General features: G+C 63.1%; 3 protein-coding genes across 3 annotated transcripts; 2 read left to right on the top strand and 1 right to left on the bottom strand.

The window, feature by feature from the left end:
• The first annotated feature begins 5,448 nt into the window (after nt 1–5,448).
• Nucleotides 5,449–12,564, top strand: SEMA4G (semaphorin 4G). Its single transcript, XM_059821301.1, has 14 exons — nt 5,449–5,575; nt 6,728–6,876; nt 7,439–7,501; nt 7,605–7,703; nt 8,903–8,996; nt 9,231–9,344; nt 9,545–9,711; nt 9,860–10,029; nt 10,193–10,337; nt 10,415–10,637; nt 10,723–10,838; nt 11,195–11,346; nt 11,553–11,622; nt 11,692–12,564. Exons 1-14 carry the CDS (start codon nt 5,449–5,451, stop codon nt 12,562–12,564), a joined length of 2,562 nt encoding a protein of 853 aa, XP_059677284.1.
• Nucleotides 12,565–14,284: 1,720 nt separating this feature from the next.
• Nucleotides 14,285–15,377, bottom strand: MRPL43 (mitochondrial ribosomal protein L43). Its single transcript, XM_059821233.1, has 3 exons — nt 15,247–15,377; nt 14,678–14,784; nt 14,285–14,514 (listed from the first exon to the last, which is right to left on the bottom strand). Exons 1-3 carry the CDS (start codon nt 15,375–15,377, stop codon nt 14,300–14,302), a joined length of 453 nt encoding a protein of 150 aa, XP_059677216.1. The 3' UTR covers nt 14,285–14,299.
• Nucleotides 15,378–15,632: 255 nt separating this feature from the next.
• On the top strand, nt 15,633–20,312 carry TWNK (twinkle mtDNA helicase). Its single transcript, XM_059821232.1, has 5 exons — nt 15,633–16,887; nt 17,415–17,655; nt 18,326–18,433; nt 18,783–18,924; nt 19,610–20,312. The coding sequence occupies exons 1-5, from the start codon at nt 15,633–15,635 to the stop codon at nt 19,865–19,867; spliced, it is 2,004 nt and encodes a 667-aa protein (XP_059677215.1). The 3' UTR covers nt 19,868–20,312.
• Nucleotides 20,313–21,068: the final 756 nt, after the last annotated feature.

Genomic DNA, 21,068 nt, shown 5'->3' with positions numbered 1-21,068 from the left:
CCCATCGCCATGGCCCACCGGTGCCCGCCGCCCGTCCCCCTGGCTCCATGGCGGCTGTGCCATGCGTGGGAGCTTTGTGGTGGGAGCAGGGTGGGATGCTCCTTGAGAGGAGCTGATGTTGCCGCTCTGCCTCCCCCTCTCTGTGCCCGAATCCCAAATTTGGGTAATGGAGGGATATATCTGCTTCCCGCATTACCGAAGCTTTCGTGCATGTCTGCTGAAGTGCCTCAGGGTCAAGCGTGGTTTTGTTTAAAGAAAGCAACTAAAATAAACTTGGCGAGGGGCTCCTGGGAGGTCACTGTGCTCCTTCCCTCCCCAAACCCAGCGCGGGTCCCCTCTTCCCGGAGGGCTTTCAGCAAGTTAGCATTTTTTTCTTGCTGTTGTTGACAAAAATCCCGTCTGGTTGAGAAATATCTGTGTGGCAGCACCAGCCCAGTCCCATGGGTCAAATCCTGCCCCTGCAAATCTCTGCCGGGAAGGGTGGCTCGTCCTGGGCTGGCCTTTGGAGATGCTGCCGGGGGACGACACACACCCATCGCCTTGCAGGGCACCCCGGGCATGAGGCCATGAGCAAGCCCCTGGCATGGAGGGATGGATGCCACGGGCTCGAGTTGGACCTGATGTTTTATCATTTGCTGGTTGGGCTCTGCAGCAGAGGCAGGGACGTGCTGGAAGTTCATCAAGGGCTGAATTAAAGTTGCCTGGCAACCTCCATCCCGGCTCCTCTTCCCGCATCTCGCAGGATTTCCCACCCAAGGTCTGTCGGCTCCTGGGAACGGGGGCCCAAAATACGCTGCGCTCACAGCCAGACAGGGGCCAGGCTCGCCTCTTGCTGGATGGCTCTTTTCCCGTAATTCCTTGGCTCATTCCCATGCCCTGGGAGCTGGGAGCTCTCCCCACCTTGTCCCCTGGGGCGGGCGCCTTTCCCCACCACGCCGGGAATGGGTCAGGCTGTTTTGGCTGAACCAGAGGGCAACTCTTATGGGTCCCTGGGGGGGTAAAACGGTGTTGGACCGGTGGGAGCGTGGCTGGGGGAGCGAGCAGTGGGGGAGCCGAGGAGGCTGGGGGGGGTCACGTGCCGGGCTTGGCCCCGATGAGTAAAGCTGAATTGGCTCTGTGGGGTTTGGAGTGCCTGGGCTGGGCTGCCGTAAAAAAGCAAGGCGTAAATGGTGGCTCCTGCTGCAGTCCCTGCCGGGAGTTTTGTTAAGGCTGTTTTGCAACCCTGTAACCCGGAGGAGACCCACTGGAAATCCTGGCCTGCACTGGGAAGCCAGCGGTGCTTGCTTGTAGGAGTGCACGATGCCGAGGGGAGCAGCCCACGAAATGGGGAGAAAGGTTCAGCAGCCATTCCAGGAGCCTGCTTGGGCTTTACTGGAGCTTGGTGGAGCAACCACAAGCTGTCTACGGAGTGGCAGGATGGGGAAGCATCTGATCCCGCTCTGCAAATCTCTGTCCCGCCATCCAGGATGGATGCTGGGGTTGAGCCAGAGAAGGGCTGCTCCCACGCGGCGTTTCCATTCTTTCTCCCATGTTCCCTGAAACAGCCATGGGGGGGCCCATAAGACCCCAGCTGAGGTCCCTCCATATTTGCCAGCCCCACTGACAGCGCAGCTTCCCTGCACCGCGGCTTGCAGCCAGCTCTTGCTCCCAGGTTTTGCTGCCTTGTGGCTTTGAGGACCGCGGGGCAGTGGGAAGGGGCCAGCATGGCCAGCAGAAGCTCCCGGTGCAGCGGCCGTTGAGGGGTGCGGCAGTTTTGGCTGGTTTCTTTGGCCAGATCCAGGCTGGTGAGACCTGCCGCCGGGAAATTCACTCATCAAAAGCTTTTTGCGCCTCCAGAGACGCTGGTCGCGGGGATTTTAAGGAGGTGCCGACTGGGCTGGCTCGTTTGGGTGTGCTGTGCCGGCTGGCTGCTGGTGGGAGGCTGAGGCCGGCACAGTCACGCTCGCACAGCTTCCGTTGTGACCCAGTAAACCCAGTCAGACCTGACCGGGGCTCGCTCGCTCCCCTGCGCACTCACGCACGCCTGCACGCCTCCGCCACCCCGCTGCTTTCCTGGCGTTCCCGGGGGACCAGCAAACCCAACCCGCCGGCAGGAGCCGGTGCCTGGGTCGGGCTCACCCGGCTGCGTGCCGGGAGCCACGGCTGCATCCCACAGGAGCACTGACAGCCGGCGGTAGGAGGGTGGGCTTTGGCACCCGTGGACATCGCGCGTTGCGATGTGAGCGGCTGGTTCCTGGGTTTGCCTCGCTCTCGGGGCGGCTGTCAGCCCTGTGGCCGGATCCTACCTCCGCCACCCTTCTCCTTCAGCGTCACCGGCCGGGGCGAGAGCTGGGGACAGATTTTGGGTCTTATGTCGGTCTCCCCTGCGCTGGGAAGTAGGTGAGGTGCTGAGGGGCTTGGGAGCTCACTCCTGCAGATGGGCTGGGCTTTTCTGGGTAGTTTGGCTCTTAAACCCCAGATGTCATCAGAGCTGCTGCTGCTTTTCAGCCTCTTCCTCTCCCCCTTTTGTCTCCTTCCCCCCGAGAAGGCTTTCTGTGACGTTTCCCCTCCTGACTTTTCCCTGTTTCCCATGGAAGAGCTGGGCTTTAGCAAACCAGCTGCCCCCAGATCAGCTGGCAGATCCCATGGACTGAGACCTCCTCTGCCTCCTGCCCTGGACCCTGGCCCTCGCCTTCACCCAGAGCTTTGAACTTGCACCCTGCTGAGGGGGGGGATGATGAGTTTGGGGCGGTTTGGTGCAGCTGCAGCCCGGGGTGATGATCTGAGCGGGGCCAAGGATGATTTCAGTTTGTTCTTGCTCTTTCTCCCCCACCCTAGGTATGAAAAATAAAAAAAAAAAAGAGAAGCTCAGAGCAGCCCTTCCCTTTGAGTAAAATATTAACTGGCTCTTACAGCTAACTGATTAAATGTCCTTTAGGACAAAGTTGCATCTGATCTTGGGCAAAGGAGCCTTTGGAAATGGGTGTAGCTGCTCCCCTGGAAAAAGCAGAGGAGCCCAGCCCCAGCGGCAGCGGAGGCTGCTCTCCCCTGCCCCTGCCCCGCTAGGAACCCTGCACAGCCCCACAGCTTAATTTATTATTTTTATTTTTCCCCCCTGTGCTGGCTCGATGCCCATGCTGGTTAAATGTTAGCCGGGGCTGGCTCGCAGCGCGGCGGCGCTTGCCCTGCGATAAGCACCATCCCTGCCTCCCTTCCCGGCCGCGCTCCTGGCTCCAATCCCTGTCGCGCCTGGAGCTGGGCAGCAGGCAAAGTTCAGGGCTTGTTTGTTTGGGGGAGATAAGGTGAGGATGCCTGGCAGCGTGCAGGCAGCTCACAGGGCTGTTACTCATTTATTAGGGATTGTTGTTTGCCTTGTTGTAAGAAGGTTCCTCCTCCCCTCTGCTTTCCCAGCCCAGGTGCACAGCAGCTCTTGTAGCTTGTGCGTGATTCCAGGCTCGTGTCCTCACGCAGAGGCCTGGGGAAGGGTCCCCGCAGCTGCTGGCATGGCCGCAGTCCCACTAGCGGGATGGAGAGGTGTCAGCACGGGGCTGGCCGGAGCACTTTTGGGTGCCTTGGTACTCCAGATGTGACCCTGCCACTCGCTTTGCCTATAAAGCTTGGTGGGTTTGGCTCATGCTAGACTCATGCTATGGTGGTTTGGCTCATGCTATGCCACCAAAGCAACTTCTTTCTCGTTGACCTCCATCCCCACTCACCCGCCTTGTATCGCCCTGCCAGTCCCATCGCTCGCGGGCAGACCCTCGGTCTGGAAAGGGCTTGCACCAGGAACAGGAGTTATTTGGAGGGAGGATTCTCCAGGTTGCCGTCCGGTGCTCCCCGGGGAGCTCAGCCCCACAGGCAGCACCCTGCCTGCGCCTGGGATTGGGTGCTCTATGGGTGCTCTGTGCTGGGCTGGTGCCGGGGGGCAGCGAGGCACATGGGAGCAGGGGGGCACATGTCCCCTCTGCCCCATTCCCGGCGTGCTCCAGGGCAGCGGCCAGAGCAGGCGCGAGGTCTGGGTCTGAACCCCCCATGAAGGAAACAGCGGTTTAATGCAGGCTCCAGGACTATGGCTGGATCCCACATCCCGCCCCTCACTTCTCCTTTTCAGCCCCAAAGCCCTTTTCACTTTCGTTTCACTTTGGTTTTACCTCCCCTCTGCCTGAGACCCGGCGAGGTATTTGCTGCAGGGAAACTGTCTGCAGCAAGCGTGTTTGAACAGCTTCTCTACAAGGCCAGGTATTTGTTTTTTATATCTCTCTCTCTCTCTCTATATATATATATATTAAAAAAACCCCCTAAGCAAACATAGCTGCTGGTTGCTTATGGGGAGCTCTCCTGCTCGGAGATACCCGGTTGTCTCCTTCCTCCTTAGTGCCTGCAAAATGAGCCGTTGGCTTTGCTCGACGCAGCCGGGAGAGGCCGGGGGTTATTCGGGAGGGATCGGATGCATGAAAGCGAGAGCTGAGGTAGATGCTGAGCTTCAAGGCAGCTTGGGATGAAAGAGAAATTGAAATCTCCTGGAAAAACACCAGGGGGAAAAGCTGTTCTTCCTTGAAAACACTTGATGAAGATGCCAAGCAGCTCCTGTATGGATTTTCCTTCACCCTGCATTGCTGCATGCCTGAAGCATCTTTCCCCACGCCTCTGTCCTCAGGAGTGTCATCTTTTTGGGAGGGGCAAAACTTTGGGGACAAGTACCTTGCGCGGCAGGAGACGGCTAGCTGTGCTTTTGGGGGGGAGCAGAGCCCTTGGGCTCCCCAGGAGCCCCCCCATCCGCCTGTCCTGCCGCAGCCGCTCTGGGGAGCGGGGCTTGGGGTACCACAGTGTGCCAAGAGACCCGCAGAGGGACTTGGCCCTGAGCCCTGCTCTCTGCTTTTGGGGGTAAATGTGCCTGCTTTTCGGGTGTGAAAATGCAATGGGGGATCAGCCGGCTCTGCCGAAGCATATCCTTCGGTCAGGGGGAGCTGCAGGAGGAGATAGCTGGGAGCAAAGGAGAGAGGAGCCCGGAGCAGACCTGGAGGAAAATGAGCCTCCGAGCAACTGAACCAAGCGCTCAGCAAGCGACTGCCGCTGCTGTGACGGAGCGAACGCTGAGCCAGGGGGTTGCTGCAGGGGTCACTCTGCTCAAACTCCCCTCCCTGCCCTGTGCTGGCTGCAGGCTCAATGCCTTGCGCCATGCCTCAGTTTCCCCTTTGGCAGATGAGGGTTTGCTTTTCCCTGAAGCCGTCCCCGGGCTGAGGCCGTGCCCGGTCAAGCATCCATGCGTGTGCATGGCTGGCTCCTTCCCAAGCCCACTGGCTTGTGAGGTGCTGGGGACAGCAGGAGTGTCTGACCCAGTGCTCTGTGTTTCAGGAGGGTTTGGCGGCCAGCCCTGTCCCAGAGAGTTGGGGAGCCCGTCCCGAGGATCGGCTGTGCCGGCCTGGCGGCAGTGGGCTGGGCAGCTGCCCTCGCCGGGGTAGCAGGAAGATGAGCAGAGGCAGGACCCATCTCCTGACGGCTCTCTTCATGGCGGCGGCAGCGGCGATGGGCTACCCATCACGGCGATCTGCCACCGACCTGGATGCCACCCCCAGGACAACGGTCACCTTTGATGGTAAGGGGTTGTGGGTCTTGGTGGTGGCGGTGAGGTTTGGGATCTTGCCAGCACCGGGTTTGGTGCATCGTGACTGCATCCAGCCTCCACCAGCCCCCCAGAGAGGGGGGCTCAGCATGTGGAGGTGGCTACAGGGGCGCCTCTGGTCCCCCAGGCTCCAGAAATCAGAGCCCACATGGCTGTCTGGTGTTGGGTGCCCGGAGTCGATGTGCCTCGAGGGATGGAGCAGGGCAAAGGCATCTCTTCAAAAGCTGGGGGGGACAAGAACGTGCAAGGAGCCAGCCTTGGCCAGCCCCTGGCCCTGCCCAGCAGCCCTTGGAGGGTGTCCTGAGCCGGGCATCACACCCGGGCTGGGTTCTCTTGGCCCAAATAGTCAGCAGAGCTTTCTTCCGTGATTTTCTTTAATTGCCACTGGGCTTTTGGCCTACAGCCTCTGTTGTGTCAGCCAGCCCCACAGTGTCATCATGCCTTGGGCATCCACACGACTTTGTTGACCTCATTAGTGAAGCCCAGCTCAGCGGTCAACAGTGGGAGAGGGTTTAATTTGCAGCTGGGGTACCCTTTTTTCCCCAGGCAATGCCTCCTTTTGGGAGGGTCATTCCCTTCGCAGCTGCCTCTGGGGTCCCAAGCCCAACGGGGTTCCTGCAGCAGGAGGGTCCAAGCCTGGCTTGGGGTCCCTCTGGCAGGGGCTGAGTCTCACCTCACACTTCTCAGCACCCCAAATTGGATGGTTTCTCTGGATCGGTGGGCAGGGAGCACCCAACCTTGCTGTGGAAGCCCTCCCCTTGCATGGCAGTTTTGGTTCGGAGCCAGTTGTTGCTGGTGTGTATTCAGTTCCTCCAGTGGTTCACCAAACAGGGTGGCAGGCCTGTGCCGGGCATGGACGTTGCAGCTCCCACCCCTGAGCTCCCGTTTTAATTAGTGGGGAGAAATTTCCCCTGTGAACCTGAGCCCAGTTAGTGCCTTTCGCCTCCTACCAAACCTCCCCTCTTCCTTTTCTCCTGCTGTAACCGCTGGCACCCGGCACCATCTGCCTGATAACCTCGGTGGATGCCTTCCCACCCGCTCCTGGCTCCATCCTCTGTCTTTTCCCCGGTGGCTCGCGCTGTGCCTGCCCCAGGGTCCTCCCTCAGCCCCCTGTTCCCTTCGCAGAGCTGTCGGGTGTCCAGCGCTTCAGCGCGCACACCCTCAACTACAGCACCCTGCTGCTGGAGGACGACCGGGGCATCCTCTACGTGGGCGCCAGGGGAGCCATCTTCGCCCTCAACTCCAGTGACGTGGCTGACGGCTCCCACCGCACGGTGAGCCTGGCCTCTGCCCGCTGCCGGCTGGTTGTCCTCTCCTGTCCCGTGCTGCCCAGTCCCTGCGCGAATCATGGCCACGCTATCCCTGCTCATCCTCCCGCTCACCATCTCAGGTCTTGCCTGGAGGTGCTGTCCCCAGGTCTGTCCCTAGGTCCCCTGTGGATGCCTCATCCTTCTCCCCAGCCAGGCAGCATGGGGACAGTGGTGGAAGACATCCCCAAGCTCAGAACTACCTGCTTCAGGGACACCCCAGCAGGACAAGGGGTGGGGGAAGCTCAACCCTTTGCTCCCCCTGGGAAGGACACCCCAAAATCCTCCAGGCTCCTGTGGGTGCTGTGGGGCTTCTGCCCACAGGTCAGGGTGTGGGACCGCTCTCGCCCTGGGCTGGGGGGATGCGGGCAGGGTGCCGTCTCATGCTCTGAGCAGCTGTACCCTCTCTAAATAAAAGAGAGAATTTTAGCATCTCTGATGGCTCTGGCAGAGGCTGGAGCCTGCAGGGATGGGGGGGACCGCTCAGTGATGAGGGGTCACGCAGTGGCAGTCTCTCTTCCCCTTGCAGATCCACTGGGAAGCCTCCCTAGAGAAGCAGATGGACTGCCTGCAGAAGGGCAAAAACAACAAGGTAGAGCTGGTGGGGGGGTGCCAGGTGCTGGGGGGGGTGCCAGGTGCTGGGGGGGCCGCCAACGCTTTCCCCAGCTTGTAACACCTGTCCTCCCCCTCTGCAGACCGAGTGCTTCAACCACGTGCGGTTTCTGCAGAGGCTGAACAGCACCCACCTCTACACCTGCGGGACCTACGCCTTCCACCCGCTCTGCGCTGCCATCGTGAGTACTGCTCAGCCCCACGGCTGTCACCTGTCCCCTGCCACCATGTCACCCCACGGTGACGCAGACTTGGTCCTCTCCCTCCGTCTCCACCCGCAGCCCCACTGCCTTTCTGCCCCTGTCCCAGTCCCTCCCCAGCTCAAAGGGGAGACGAGTGACCCCCAGGCTGGGGTGGGTTGCTTTGGGGATGCAGCCACTGTGATGCAGATGCCCAAAGTCCCCACCCTGGTGCCGGGGTTGGACTCTGACCCCATAGCGAGATGGCTGGGGTTTCGGTCAGTGCTGTGGGGCGGACATGTGGGCTCAGTAGGGCCAACGGGGTGGGACATGCCAGCACTGGAGCTGGTCCCCAGTCCCTGCTGTTGCAAGGTCCCTTCCCAAAGCAGAGGCTGCCAACTGGCTGGTGGCAAGTGTGCCAAGGGAGGGTGACAATGGCAAGGAGGGTGACGGTGGCAGGGCTGACTCAGCGGCCCCTCCCCGGGGAATTCCTGGGCCAGACCAGGGGTCCCGTGTGTGTGGCCGTGACTCACAGCAGAGTGGCCGGGGGCAGCCACGTCCCCCGGCAGCAGGACTTTCACCCCTGTGCGGTGGCTCCTTGGTGACTCGGCCGCCCTTTGTCCACCTCCCCCCCTGAGCTGGGGGGCAAAGGGCCTGGGGCTGAGTCCCCAGCATGGCCAAGGAGCCCTGGAGGGGCTGTACCTGTTCCCACGGCCGTGTCACCGGTCCGGTTTGGCCATCACATGCCCTGGGAGTCAGGCGGAGGAGCCGCCAAGCTGGAAGGGCCCCATCATTATTTGACGTGCTTTGAACTGCAAACCCCAAAGAAAATAACTCCTGCTGTGACAGGGACAACACCCCAGGGGACCCAGCCTGGCTGGGCAGCGTCTGCTGGCCAGGCATAGCCCAGGAACATTGGCTGCACTGGCCGGCTCCTGCGCGGTGCCCACACAGTGCCAAAGTGGGGTGCCAGGCCTCCCCTTCCCCCCTGACCCCACTGCCTGCTCTTGGCTGGGGACACTGGCTGGCTGTGTGGTTTCTGACCAGCTGGAGGGTGCCAGGGGGGATTTGTCTTGCCTGGACAAGGGCATGGCTGTGGGCATCATTTTGTCCCCGCTAGCAGGCTCTGCAGAGACCCTGGGGCTGGCAAGCGAGGCGGGTCTGTCCCCTCCTGGCTAACCCGGTCCCCTGTCCCCCTCAAGGATGCTGACAGGTTCACATTGCCATCCCACTTTGAGGAAGGCAAGGAGAAGTGCCCGTACGACCCTGCCCGTGGCTACACTGGCCTCATCGTGGGTAAGTGGCACCTTTTCCAGGGCTGGCGGGGACATGCGGGATGCCTCCAACCCTGGCCCCATCCCCAACGCCTTCACAGGAGGTCCCCAGCCGGTGGCCTCTGCGTGTGGGGGCCTTAGCAAACCAGGACTTGGTCCTCCTTCTCCCCCTCTACTTGGGGCATGGGGATGCTGGTGGCTTTTGGGGCTGTCCCTGGGGTGCAGGGCCATGCTGACGGGTGCCTGCCCTGCCCAGATGGCGGCTTGTACACGGCCACACGCTACGAGTTTCGGAGCCTCCCCGACATCCGGAGGAACCTGCACCAGCGGCCGCTGAAGACGGAGGAGTCCCCACTGCACTGGCTGAATGGTGAGATGTCCCTGTCCCCCGCCCTGGGACCAGCATCACAGGCTGTGAGACGCCATGCATCGCCTCGGGGAGCGCGGAACAGGGGTGGAGGGTGGCCCTGGGATCCTATGTGGTTTGCCATGGGAGGAAACCGAGGCAGGGAGGGATCCCCTGTCCCGTGGTGGGTCCCTAGCCTCCACCTCTTGCTCTGCATCCCCCAGATGCCGAGTTTGTGGCCTCCATGCTGGTCCAGGAGAGCAAGGACAGCCCCGTGGGTGACGACGACAAAATCTACTACTTCTTCACGGAGCGGGCAGGCGAGGAGACCACATCCTTCTTCGACAAGAGCCAGGTGGCCCGAGTGGCCCGGGTGGCCCGTGTCTGCAAGGTAGGCATGTTCCCAGCCACAGGGAGCCAAGCGCTGCTCCTCCCGGCGCAGGGGCTGCGTGCCTGCACCTTGGGGGAAACTGAGGCACAGGCAGAGGGACACACACACCCCACCAGCCTGTGCAGAAATGCTCCCTGCACCCTCCCAGAGTGACGTGGGGGGCAAGAAGATCCTGCAGCGCAAGTGGACATCCTTCATGAAGGCGCGCCTGGTCTGCTACATGCCCTACTATGAGGTGCTGCGCAGTGTCTGCAGCCTGGACGGGGGCAGCTGGGCCAGCACCATCTTTTACGCCACTTTCACCCTCTCAGCGCAGTGGTGAGTGGGGCAGCAGCTGAAACGGCTGGGGCTAAAAGTCTGTGGCGCAGGGGGGACTGGAGATGCTCAAGGGAAGGCGCAGGTGGGTGCTGAGCACCTGGGGGTGCGTTGGTGGGGAGCACCTGTGTGTCTGCCCAGGCTCAGGCAGGGCTCTGCCCCCCAGGAGGACCATGGAGGCCTCAGCCGTGTGCCGCTACAGCATCTCGGCAGTGCAGCGTGCCTTTGAGGGCGCCTACATGGAGTACCAGGACTCGGCTCGCAAGTGGTCCCGCTACGATGGTGCGGTGCCTGAGCCCCGGCCCGGCTCCGTGAGTGCTCGGGGGTGCGGAGCAGGGTGGGCGTGGGGCAGCCGCATCCCTCCCTGACCCTCATCTCCCCCGGGCAGTGCATCACGGACCGCTCCCGCAGGAAGGGCTACAACTCCTCGCAGGACCTGCCCAACAGCGTCTTGGACTTCGTCAAGCTGCACCCGCTCATGTTCGAGGAGGTGAAGCCGGCCGGCGAGGAGCCACTGCTGGTGAAAAAGAGCGTGGCGTACAGCCGGCTGGCTGTGGACAGGGTGCGGGCCCTTGATGGCCGCTCTTACGATGTGCTCTTCATGGGGACTGGTGAGCGCGGGATGAGTTTGCTGGGTCTCTGCTGGGCAAAGGGGACACCTGACACTCCCTCTTAACCTCTCGCTTTGCTCTCCAGGGGATGGCTGGATCCACAAGGCCGTGGTGGTGGGCTCCAGCATCCACATCGTGGAGGAGGTGCAGGTGTTCAGGGACCCGCAGCCCGTGGAGAGCCTGGTGATCTCCCATGCCCAGGTGAGGGGTGGAAGAAGTGGGGGGACACCAAACATGGGGCATGTTTGTGCTGCAAAGCTGCCATTGGGCTGTTTGGGGGACTGGGGGGGGATATGAATCCTGGGTCACCCCAGCTCAGGATATGTGCCAGAGCCCAGCAGGGCAGCCTGGGGAAAGGGACCTGCCTGGCACCCACCTCTTTGCCAGATGCCAGCTGCAGCCGTTGGCACTGACTGGAGCTGGGGGCCCTTCCCCATGCACCCCCACCAATGGAGAGCTGTGCTGTGGTACTGGGGGGCATCTCTGGGCACCATGGGGCAACCCACAGCCCAGCCACCCCATGCCAGGGCAGCGCTGAGCCAGCCCTTTCCCCTCAGAGGAGCCTGTACGTGGGGGCAGCCAGCGGGATCCTGCAGGTGCCCCTGGCCTCCTGTGCCAGGTACGCCTCCTGCTACGACTGTGTCCTCGCCCGGGACCCCTACTGCGCCTGGGACGGCAGGGCCTGCCGCGCCACCGCCACCACAGACAGGTAGGGACGGGCTGCCCATCCCCAGTGGGGTCCCCACAAGCCTTCCACCTGCCTGATCCCGTGCTGCTGCACGTCGCCCTGTGGCACAGTCGCCCCAGTGCCACCCCCAAGGGTCTGGCATCCAGTGGTGGGTCTGCTGGTGGCCATGACCCCGTAAGGGTGGGCTCAACTGGGGCTGTACAGCTGAAGTCCCACATGTCTTGCAGCACAGGGCTGGTGCAGGACATTCAGAGTGGCAACGAGGGATGCCGGAGCAGCTCTGGGCGGGGTGAGTCTGTGCCGCCCCTCGGGACCGCAGGGGATGCCAGCATCAGTGTCCCTTAGGGTAGCTGGGACAGGTGCGAGGCGGTGCATGTCCCCGCAGGCTCCCTACCGTGGAAGAACCGGACGGTGCTGCAGGGGGACGACGTGCTGCTGCCCTGCGACCAGCGCTCCAACCTGGCACGGGCCGTCTGGCTACTGAATGGCAGCGAGGCGCCGGGCGCGGGGCAGGACAGACTGCGTGTGGGGGTGGATGGGCTGCTGGTGACGGACACGCTGCCCCAGCACAGTGGCGAGTACCGCTGTTACGGGGAGGAGCGGGGTCTCCGGACACTTCTGGCCGCCTACAGCCTCACCGTGCTGCCCGAGCTGCCCCGCGGTCCCACAGCCGTCCCCCGGCCCCATGCTGCCAGCCAGGCGGCTGGTGACATGAAGGTGGCTTATGTCTCCGCCATCGTCGCCCTGGTGGTGCTGTGCGCCGTGCTCAGCACCATCCTCCTCTACGTGTCCTGCCTGGAGAAGCGCAAGGGCAAGTACGTCTTGGGGGAGCCACGGCCAGCCAGCGTGGAGCTGCAGACCGTCTCAGCCAACTGCCTGCGCAAGGGCCGCCGGGAGGAGGAGGAGGAGGAGGAAGAGCTCGCCTACCCCGATGGCTGCCTGCGGATCATCCCTGGCGAGGCGCCCACAGCTGCCACCTCCCCGGTCAAGGAGCTGCCAGCTGCCGTGCCCCCGCTGCCGCCGCCGCCGCCACTGCCGGCTGAGCTTACCAATGGCGTGGGGGCTCTGCCCAATGTCCTCCGCAAGATGAATGGCAACAGCTACATGCTGCTGCAGCAGCAGGAGGAGCCGCTGGCCTCACCGCTCTACAACGCATCCTTCACCGAGGAGCTCAGCAAGATCCTGGAGAAGCGGAAACACACGCACCTGGTGGAGAAGCTGGACGAGAGCTCCGTGTAGGGGCCGGGGGGGGTCCTGCCAGCAGGACCCTCCTCCCCTCCGGCCCCTTCTCCCACCCCCTGCCAGCAGTGTTACAAGACTCAGGCAAAACTACCTCCTGGACGGCAGAGCCGGGTCGGGCCCGGGCCCGGCCGTTCCTTCAACTTTTCACTCACTTTTGAGACTTGCTGTACAGAAAAAGAGAAAAGAAAAAGAATCTATTTAAATTTGGGAGCCCTATTTATGTATAAAAACCCACTGATGGTGGCCACGAGCTGGAGGCAGGAGCTGGCACCTGGCTGAAGGAGGACACTGTGGGGAGGGAGAGTTTCTTGTCTGTCCATCCAGGTGTGAGACAGAGATGCTGTTGTGGACGTGTGGACTCGGCCTGCCCTGCTGGGCATCCCTTGGTGCACGGGAGTCGGACGGCTGCTGAGAGGTGGGTGAGGAGCAGGTAGTGGGGTTGGGTGCTGCCGCGCCTCTCTTGCAAGGTGCGGGGTCCCTTCCTGGCGCGGGGGGGGGGGGACGGGACACGTTTTCCCCCAGCTGCCTGCTCGCAGGCAGGAACGGGGCCATGTACACATCTCGCATTGTGGCGGGGGGGTGGCCTTGGTGGCTGCCAGCCCCTGCCCGCTCTCCCACGTCTGCCCCCCCCCCAGGGTTTCCTCTCTGCGAGAGGACGATTCGGGGAGGGATGGAGCCAGGTGAGGAACCCATGTCCCCAAGCGCCCCGGAGCAGCTGGTGGAGCAGCGCGTGCCCCCTGCAAGGAGGCCCCAGGTGAAACGCAGGGCTGGGTGCCCTTGGGACATGGCAGCCCCAGGGCCTCTGACCCTGACAGGACTCTGCTCCCTCTCCCCAGGGCGCTGCAGGGGAAGAGCGGGTTGCAGCAGCGGGCAGCAAGATGCACTGGCAACAGGACCGGCAGCTACTGCTGTGCCCTGCAGCATGGCAAGGGACCAGAGCAGCACCCACGGCTTCCCAGCATCTACAGTGACCCTGCAGCCCCGGGCACCACGTGTTTCTGCTCTCCAGTGTGGTGCTGTTGGATAACTGAGGTTCAGGCACAGCCCTGTCCCCCATGGGACAACGTGTGGGAGGGGAAACGTCCTCACGCAGCAAGGAAGAGGAGCCCTGGACCAGGGCCTGCCTCCCTCTGGGGCCTCCTGCTCTTCATAGCACTTTCCAGGGGCAGCCACTGTCCCTAAACCGCCCCCAACTACCTCTGCTCCTGCCACCTCCTGGGGGAACCCAAGGGACTGGGGTGACAAGAGCGTCTAACACCCTGGGTACAGGGCAGTAACACCGGAGAAGCCGGGGAGGGACAGACTTGCTGGGGTGTGTGTGTTCCCACCATGTTCCTTGCCAGCACCTCCGGAAGCAGGACATCTCCTGGATGACAGCCCTACAAAGGGGGCAGGAAGGAGGGGACAGCCCCAGGGGTCCCTAACGGGCTGGAGCCCAGGCCCCTCCTGCCCCAGAAGAGCGAGGCTTAGTGGTGAAAGGCAAGAGCCAAACACCTGGGCTCTCCCATCCTGCCACCCCCACCTCATTTTTGCTGCAGGAGGGATGAGCCACTCCCAAGCACCACCACCCCCCCAAACAAGGGGCATCACCCTCCGTGCGTGGCACCCCTCATGCACAGCCCCACGTGCCCCCGGCAATAAACGCGGCTCTGTCTGGACATGGCATGGCAGCATCTGTGCAGGCGCGGGATGGCGGGAGGAGAGATGGACGTGGAGGCACGGGGCAGAGGCTTTATTGGGGCTGCAGGCGCGGGCCCTGGACAGTGAGGATAGAGGGTTTGTTGGTGAGGGGGTGCCACTGGCCCTGGATGCTGGGGTTGTCGGTGTGGAAGGGCTTGCGGATGCGGACAATATCCAGGCCGGACTGGCCAGCCAGCTTGGTGGCCAGCTGCACGATCTCCTCACTCGTCTTGCTGGCGATGAGCTCCTCCCGCACTGTCCCGTTCACTGCAGCAGAATGGGGGGCTCAGGCTGGGGTCCCCGTACCCCACAGCCACCCCCAGGGAGCAGCTGGCCCCAGCACTGTCTGCCGCTGCGCAGAGGCAGGGCAGGCAGGGCCCTGTCCCCATCCTGCCCCCCCCAACCTCCCGGTTTTTCCCCCCGCACTCACAGTACTCAGCCAGCAGCAACGGGGCCCGGCCGGAGCAAGGGCGGACATAGAGGACGACATCGGGGTGTTTCCGGGCGAAGTCCAGCGCTGCCTCCTCCACGAACTGCCTGCGGGGGTGGGGGTGGGGGTGGGGGGGCTGTCAGACCCAGCAGGGTCAGCGGGGGGAGGTCACCGTAGCCCCCACCCCAGGGCAAATGTCGTGGATGGGGTCACCCCTGCCCCCATGCCCTGCCTATGGGAGTGGTCACAGTGCAGAGGTCGGGGGTGTGCCACCTGCAGGTCAGAGGTCATCACCCTGCCTGCCCCTGTGCGGGGGGGGTCGGAGGTCAGGGGTCAGCAGTGCCTTCTTCTAGTCCCTCCCCCATCGCATACGAGGTCGGGGGTCACAGCCCCTCCCCCCACATCTGTGGGTCAGAGGTCAAACGCACCTTCCCCTTTCCCTATATAGACAAGTCAGAGGTCACCAGCACCTTCTCGTAAGCCCCTCCCCCACCGGGTCAGAGGTCAGGGGTCACCAGCCCCCCCCCCCCCCCCCCCTCCCCGGGCGGGCGGGGTGCCTCCGACGGTACCTGGCGCCGCGGGCGTCGGCCGCAGTGGGGCTGAAGAGGAGCTGGAGGCGCTGGAGCTGCCGTACGTAGCGGCCTACGCCGTTCTGCAGGACGGCCGCCAGGAACCGGCTGGGCGCCCCGCGGCCCGTCATGGCACCGCCCTCACCCGCAACCGGAACCGCGCGGGGAGGGGAGAACATCCGCTTCCGGCACCGCCCGGAAGTGACGCTCTGAGCGCGGCGGCGGCGTCAGGCAATGGCGGCGTCCATGGAGCTCCACGTGAGGGCGGCGGCCTGAGCGGCGCCGGGCTGCAGGGCCGGGGGGGGCCGCGGGGCCGCCGCCGATGCGGATCGGTAGCGGCGCGGGCGGGTGCCGGGGTGGCCTCGGCAGAGGCTGGCGCGGGCGGGATGGCGGTGGTGCCCCTGCGGCCCTGCAGAGCCGCCGGCCGCCTCCTGCCGCTGCTGTGCGGGGGTGCGAGGAGCAAGGGAGCCTCCCTGAGCCCCGGGGTGCCGGGCCGGCTCACCCAGCGGCGCTACAAGAAAGACGTGCTGCCCTCCCCCGAGGGGCCCGTGCCCTCCGTCTCCATCACCGAGATCCGGCAGTACCTGCGGGCCCAGGGCATCCCCTTCCACGACGGGTACAGCTGCCTGCACACGCCCAGCCTCTTCACTGACGGCCGGGAGGACCAGCCGCCGCTCTCCGCTAGCGCCCCTTACACGCTTTTCATTGACAAGACGACAGGCAGCTTCCTGTGCACGGCCACCCTGGCCGAGGGCACCTGGCAAGACTTCCAGGCCAACGTGGAGCTGCGGCACCGCAGCGTTCCGCCCCCCAGCTCAGAGGAGCCAGAGGAGGACACGCGACGGGCTCGCGAGGATGCCCGCTGCATCTGGGACCGGGCGCTGCCTCTCTGGGAGCTGCTGGACGAGGATGAGACCAAGAAGACCAAGGCCATGTTCGGCATCTCCCTGGTGACGGACGCCACCCTGAAACGCTTCGGGGTGCGTTATCTGAGGACTGCCAAATCCCTTGTCTTCCCCTGGTTCAGCCCCCGTGATGCGACCCTGAAGGGCCTGAAGCTTGTGAGGGTGGAGAAGAAGGGGGATGCAATAGCTTACATGGAAGAGACTTTACCCCGCTTCGATTCCTATCGCAATCTCTTTGGGCTACCCCTTATTGGCCGCAGAGACACAGAGCTGGTCTTAACCGGGTGGGAGCTGGATGCCCTGGCCCTGCACCAAGCTACAGGGGTGGCCAGCCTGGCCCTGCCGCGAGGGGCCACCTGCCTGCCCCCTGCCCTCCTCCCTTACCTGGAGCAGTTTAAGCGCATCACGCTGTGGCTGGGCGAGGACCTGCGCTCCTGGGAAGCCGCCAAGCTCTTTGCTCGGAAGCTGAGCCTCAAGCGCTGCTCCCTGGTGCGCCCCGGCGACCTGCAGCCCCGGCCTTTAGACGCTCTGAACCAGGGTCTGAACCTCACCAAGATCCTGCGTGCCGCCCTGCCCGCCAGCCACAAATCCATCGTCTCCTTCCGGCAGCTGCGCGAGGAAGTGTTTGGGGAGCTGGTCAACACAGAGCAGGTGGCTGGTGTCAAGTGGGCGCGCTTCCCTGAGCTCAACAAGCTCCTCAAAGGGCACCGCAGAGGGGAGCTCACTGTCTTCACAGGTGATGGGCAAATGGCTGGTGGACGGGGGCAGCAGAGGGCTCTTTGGTGGTCTCACCCTCCTGGGGGTGACGCCTCATGAGTCTTCTTGGTCCCTTTCTGCTCATGGCTTTGGCTGAGCCCTTCGTGGCAGTGCGCAAGAGGCTGGGGCACGTTCCCGGGTGTGGTGGGGCAGGCACGCCAGCATGAGGATAGTGTCTGTGCCTGGGGTGGCACAGGGACTCCTGGGGTGTCCCTTCCTCCTGCTCCCATCCGCTACCTCCTGTCTAAGCCCTCTCTGTGCCCCCCCCACCGGCTGCCCAGCCCTTCCCTGCACCATGCAGGGACCTGATGGCTGCTGGAGCTGACACGCATGCAACCAGACATGCAGCCTGGCAGGAGATGCTGTGTGTTTATGGTGGGAGTGCTGTGGATGGGTCACTCTTAACCACTCCCCGGTGCTTCCACCTTTAAACAACTCCCTGGTCCATTCAGGACAGGTCAGGTTTTCTCCCCCAGCTAACTCCTCCTGTCATTGTCCTTGCGCCAGGCCCGACGGGCAGTGGGAAGACCACCTTCATTAGTGAGTACGCACTGGACCTGTGCATGCAGGGGGTTTGCACACTGTGGGGCAGCTTCGAGATCAACAACGTCCGCCTGGCCAAGATCATGCTGACGCAGTTTGCCGCCCAGCGCCTGGAGGACCAGCTGCAGCTGTACGATGAGTGGGCCGACCGCTTTGAGGACCTCCCGCTCTACTTCATGACCTTCCACGGGCAGCAGAATATCAAGTATGGTCCCACACCTTTGTCCCCAGTGGCGTTTACCCCTCATGGCATGTGCTGTGGGGCCCTGAGGAGCCAGGGCTTTTCTCCCGCAGTGGGTTGTGGATTTGAGGCTGGCAGGAGGCACGTTGGGGCTGGTCAAGTCCCGGGATTGGCACATGGCTCAACTGTCCCTGCTGTCATGGGGACTGTGATGGCCTCCTTCTGGGTTAGGGATGAAGGGAGGGGACCTGCCCCTGTGCTAGGTGGCTGCTCTAAAACCAGCCTCTGCCCCTGGCAGGATGTGTCCCCCCACACCCTGCTCACCTGGCAGCGCTGCTGTTTGCTGAGGAGGGAGGACAGGCACCTCCAGCTCCTTCTATTCACTAAGCATTGTGGCATCTGCACGCATCCCCATGTGCCCTGAGGGTCCCCGCAGGCTGGGGGGATTGCGGGACAGTGGGCAGGGGCTGTGTGGGCAGCAGCTGGGTCCTCCTGATCCAGCTGCCCTTACCTGTGGGGATGGGGCTGCCCCCATCCTCTGACGGAGGAGATGCGGAGGTGGGACGCCCAGGGCCCAGCAGGAGCCAGCCTGATACCTCCCAGCTCTGCCTCTCCCTGTCCCTGTGCCAGGCTCAGCATCCCCATCCCCTCCTCCACTGATCCCCGGGGCTGATCCCGGTCTCCCTTTGCCCAGGACAGTGATTGACACCATGCATCACGCTGTCTACATGTACGACATCACCCACGTGGTCGTCGACAACCTCCAGTTCATGATGGGACATGAGCACCTCTCTGTGGACAGGTAGCCCTTCTCCAAGTTGCCCCCTCCTTCTTCCACCACCTTTGTCACTGGAGCTGGCACTGTTGGTGTCGTGGCAGGGGCTGGGGACCCACACGGGGTCCCTGTCTGGCAGCCCTGTTTTGTTGAAGGGTGATCACTGCCCTGGGGAAGAAGAGGTAGGAAAGGGTGAGCCAGTTACCCATGATCCCTGTTGTGTCCCATCCCTTTGCTTACATGGGCCCAGCTGCCTCACAGAGAGTGAGCCCAGACCCCTGGGCGCTTCCTGCTGTGGGGCAGAACCTGGCAGCACCTTGCTGCCCCTGCAACCGAGCAGTGCCAGCCCCTGACCCCATTCTCGCTGCCGTGGCAGGCTTGCTGCCCAGGACTACATCATTGGTGCCTTCCGCAAGTTTGCCACAGACAACACCTGCCACATCACACTGGTCATCCATCCCCGCAAGGAGGACGACGAGAAGGAGCTGCAGACGGCCTCTATCTTCGGCTCCGCCAAGGTGAGCTGGGCTAGGTGGCCTTTCCTGTCCCTTCAGCACAGCGTGTTCCCAGGAAGGGGCTAGGATACATTGGGCAGCCATCCCCAGCTCCCACCAGCACCCTGAGTCATCGTTGGGACCTGAAAGGTGCTGTGAGGGGCAGGTTGTTCCCAGGACTCTTTGTCACCTGCTGCGGATTTGTGGAGTCCTGATTTGGCCAGGCCTTGGTAGGGAGATGCAGACAGGGAGCAAACCCTTTGCCAGCTAAAGCTCTGTTGGAGCTTTAGGTGCAGTTAATTAGTGCTCACTGACTGTGAGTGGGATGTAGTATGAGGTAATTAAAGAAGGAGCATGGGAGGGTGCAGGGATGGGCTCTCTGAGTGCTCCAGTCTCTGCCGTGATGCTGAACAACCCTGCAGTGGTGGGCAGGAGGTGCTCTGTGAGTGTGCACGGCCCTCCCGTGCTCCCTTGCTTCCGCAGAGCGTGCTGTGGCTTCAGCTCAAGCCTGTCTGCCCAGCAGGTTGCTGGGATGTCCAGGGCGAAGACAAGGGGTTGGTGTCGGGGAGGTGCTGGTGTTGCCACGGCCTGGGTTGCCCCATAACAGGGCTCGAAGGAGTCGGGCAGGCAGCCCATGAGCACCTCCGAGCCCCTTGGCTCTGGCTGCATCCCCAGCACCCTCCTGGAAATGTTTTCCCTCCCTTGCCAGGCCAGCCAGGAGGCCGACAACGTCCTCATCCTGCAGGACCGTAAGCTGGTGACAGGGCCAGGGAAGCGCTACCTGCAGGTGTCCAAGAACCGCTTCGATGGGGATGTGGGCGTCTTCCCACTGGAGTTCAGCAAGTCCTCGCTTACCTTCTCATCCCCCAGCAAAAGCAAGGCTAGGCTGAAGAAGATGAAGGAGGAGAAGGCCCTTTTGGCCAAGAAAGCTCCGGAGGGAGGCTCGGGAGCCTCCAAGAAGCTGTGAGCCTAGCAGGTCTTCCTCAGTCCGTCAGGAGGGATGGGGACTGGTGCTGGGAGCACGGGGCTGGGGTATGCCAGCCCCTCCTCCCTGGGAGCAGCAACCACACGCCGCTGTGGCCCTTTCTCCTCCTGTACGAACAAGCCACTTGGCTGCCAGCACAGTGTCTCTGAGACATGGGGCCACCATGAGAGGAGAAGTGGGTCATCCCAGAGAAAAGTGGCCAGGGCAGGGTGCTTTGGCAAACACTGGCCGGTTCATACTGGTGCTGAGTGCTGGGAGCATGGGGGCGGAGCAGAGTCAGTGCGTGCTGGGTGACAGGGGGCGGTCACCTGCAGCCCAGGATTTGGGGATCTCTGGACCTGGGGCAGGTCGTTAAATTCTGGCTAAAATGGAGCTGAAATCGTGGGCTGTCACTGGTGGGAGGGATTGTGGGGGGGGACTGTGCAGAGGGACGCATGGCAGGAACCCCCCAGTCACGGGTGGGGGTCTCTGGGCTGGATCCTGGCTGGGATGGAGCCAGCAAGGGGAAGGTGGTGGAGGGAAGCGTGGGAGGTTGTGGATGGCTCTTGCCCCCCAGCTGTGCGCTCTCTGTGGGACGTAATGGGAGGGTGGGAGCTGGACCCCTGTGGTGTCGCTGCTCATGGCGGGTTGAAGGCAGCACTGGCGTCCTCCTGTGCTGGTGGGTACGACATGGCGCTCACTGGCTCTGCCCGCCCAGCTAGCGCCTGACCCAGCCCCCTTTGCTCAGGGTCTCCCCCAGCCCCTTTCTCCGGGGAACATCACCAGCAGTAAAACCTCGGGGGGAGCAGCCCTGCCTTGCTCTGCTGGGCTGGGGGGACAGCCACCCCCATGCCCTCTGGGCTGTGGGCAGCAAATACTGTGACCTGGCCAGTCCTCGCCATCGTAGGACAAGTCCATGGCCGGATCTTGGTCTAATCCCTTTGGGTTTTTTTCCCTTCCTACTTTTATTAAAGCATAAATGTGAGTGCTGTTTCTATGTCCCTGTGACCAGGGGACCCTGGGGCTGGGGGGGGGGGGGGGTGTGACCCTAGTCAGGGAGGGGGTGGCCCCCAGAGATCTGGGGGGATGTGGCGTCAGAGGAGGTCCCCGCTGCGCAGAGCATCCTGCCCCAGCCCTGGCGCATGGGTTATTACAGGCCTCCGCGCCGGGCATAGTTTTAACCTGAGCCATAATGAGGGGCCGG

The sequence above is a fragment of the Gavia stellata genome, chromosome 9 (assembly GCF_030936135.1).
Source record: "Gavia stellata isolate bGavSte3 chromosome 9, bGavSte3.hap2, whole genome shotgun sequence".
NCBI classification, from domain to species: domain Eukaryota; kingdom Metazoa; phylum Chordata; class Aves; order Gaviiformes; family Gaviidae; genus Gavia; species Gavia stellata.
The sequence above is the reverse complement of the archived record's forward strand: the minus strand, read 5'-3'. Positions and strand labels throughout refer to the sequence as shown.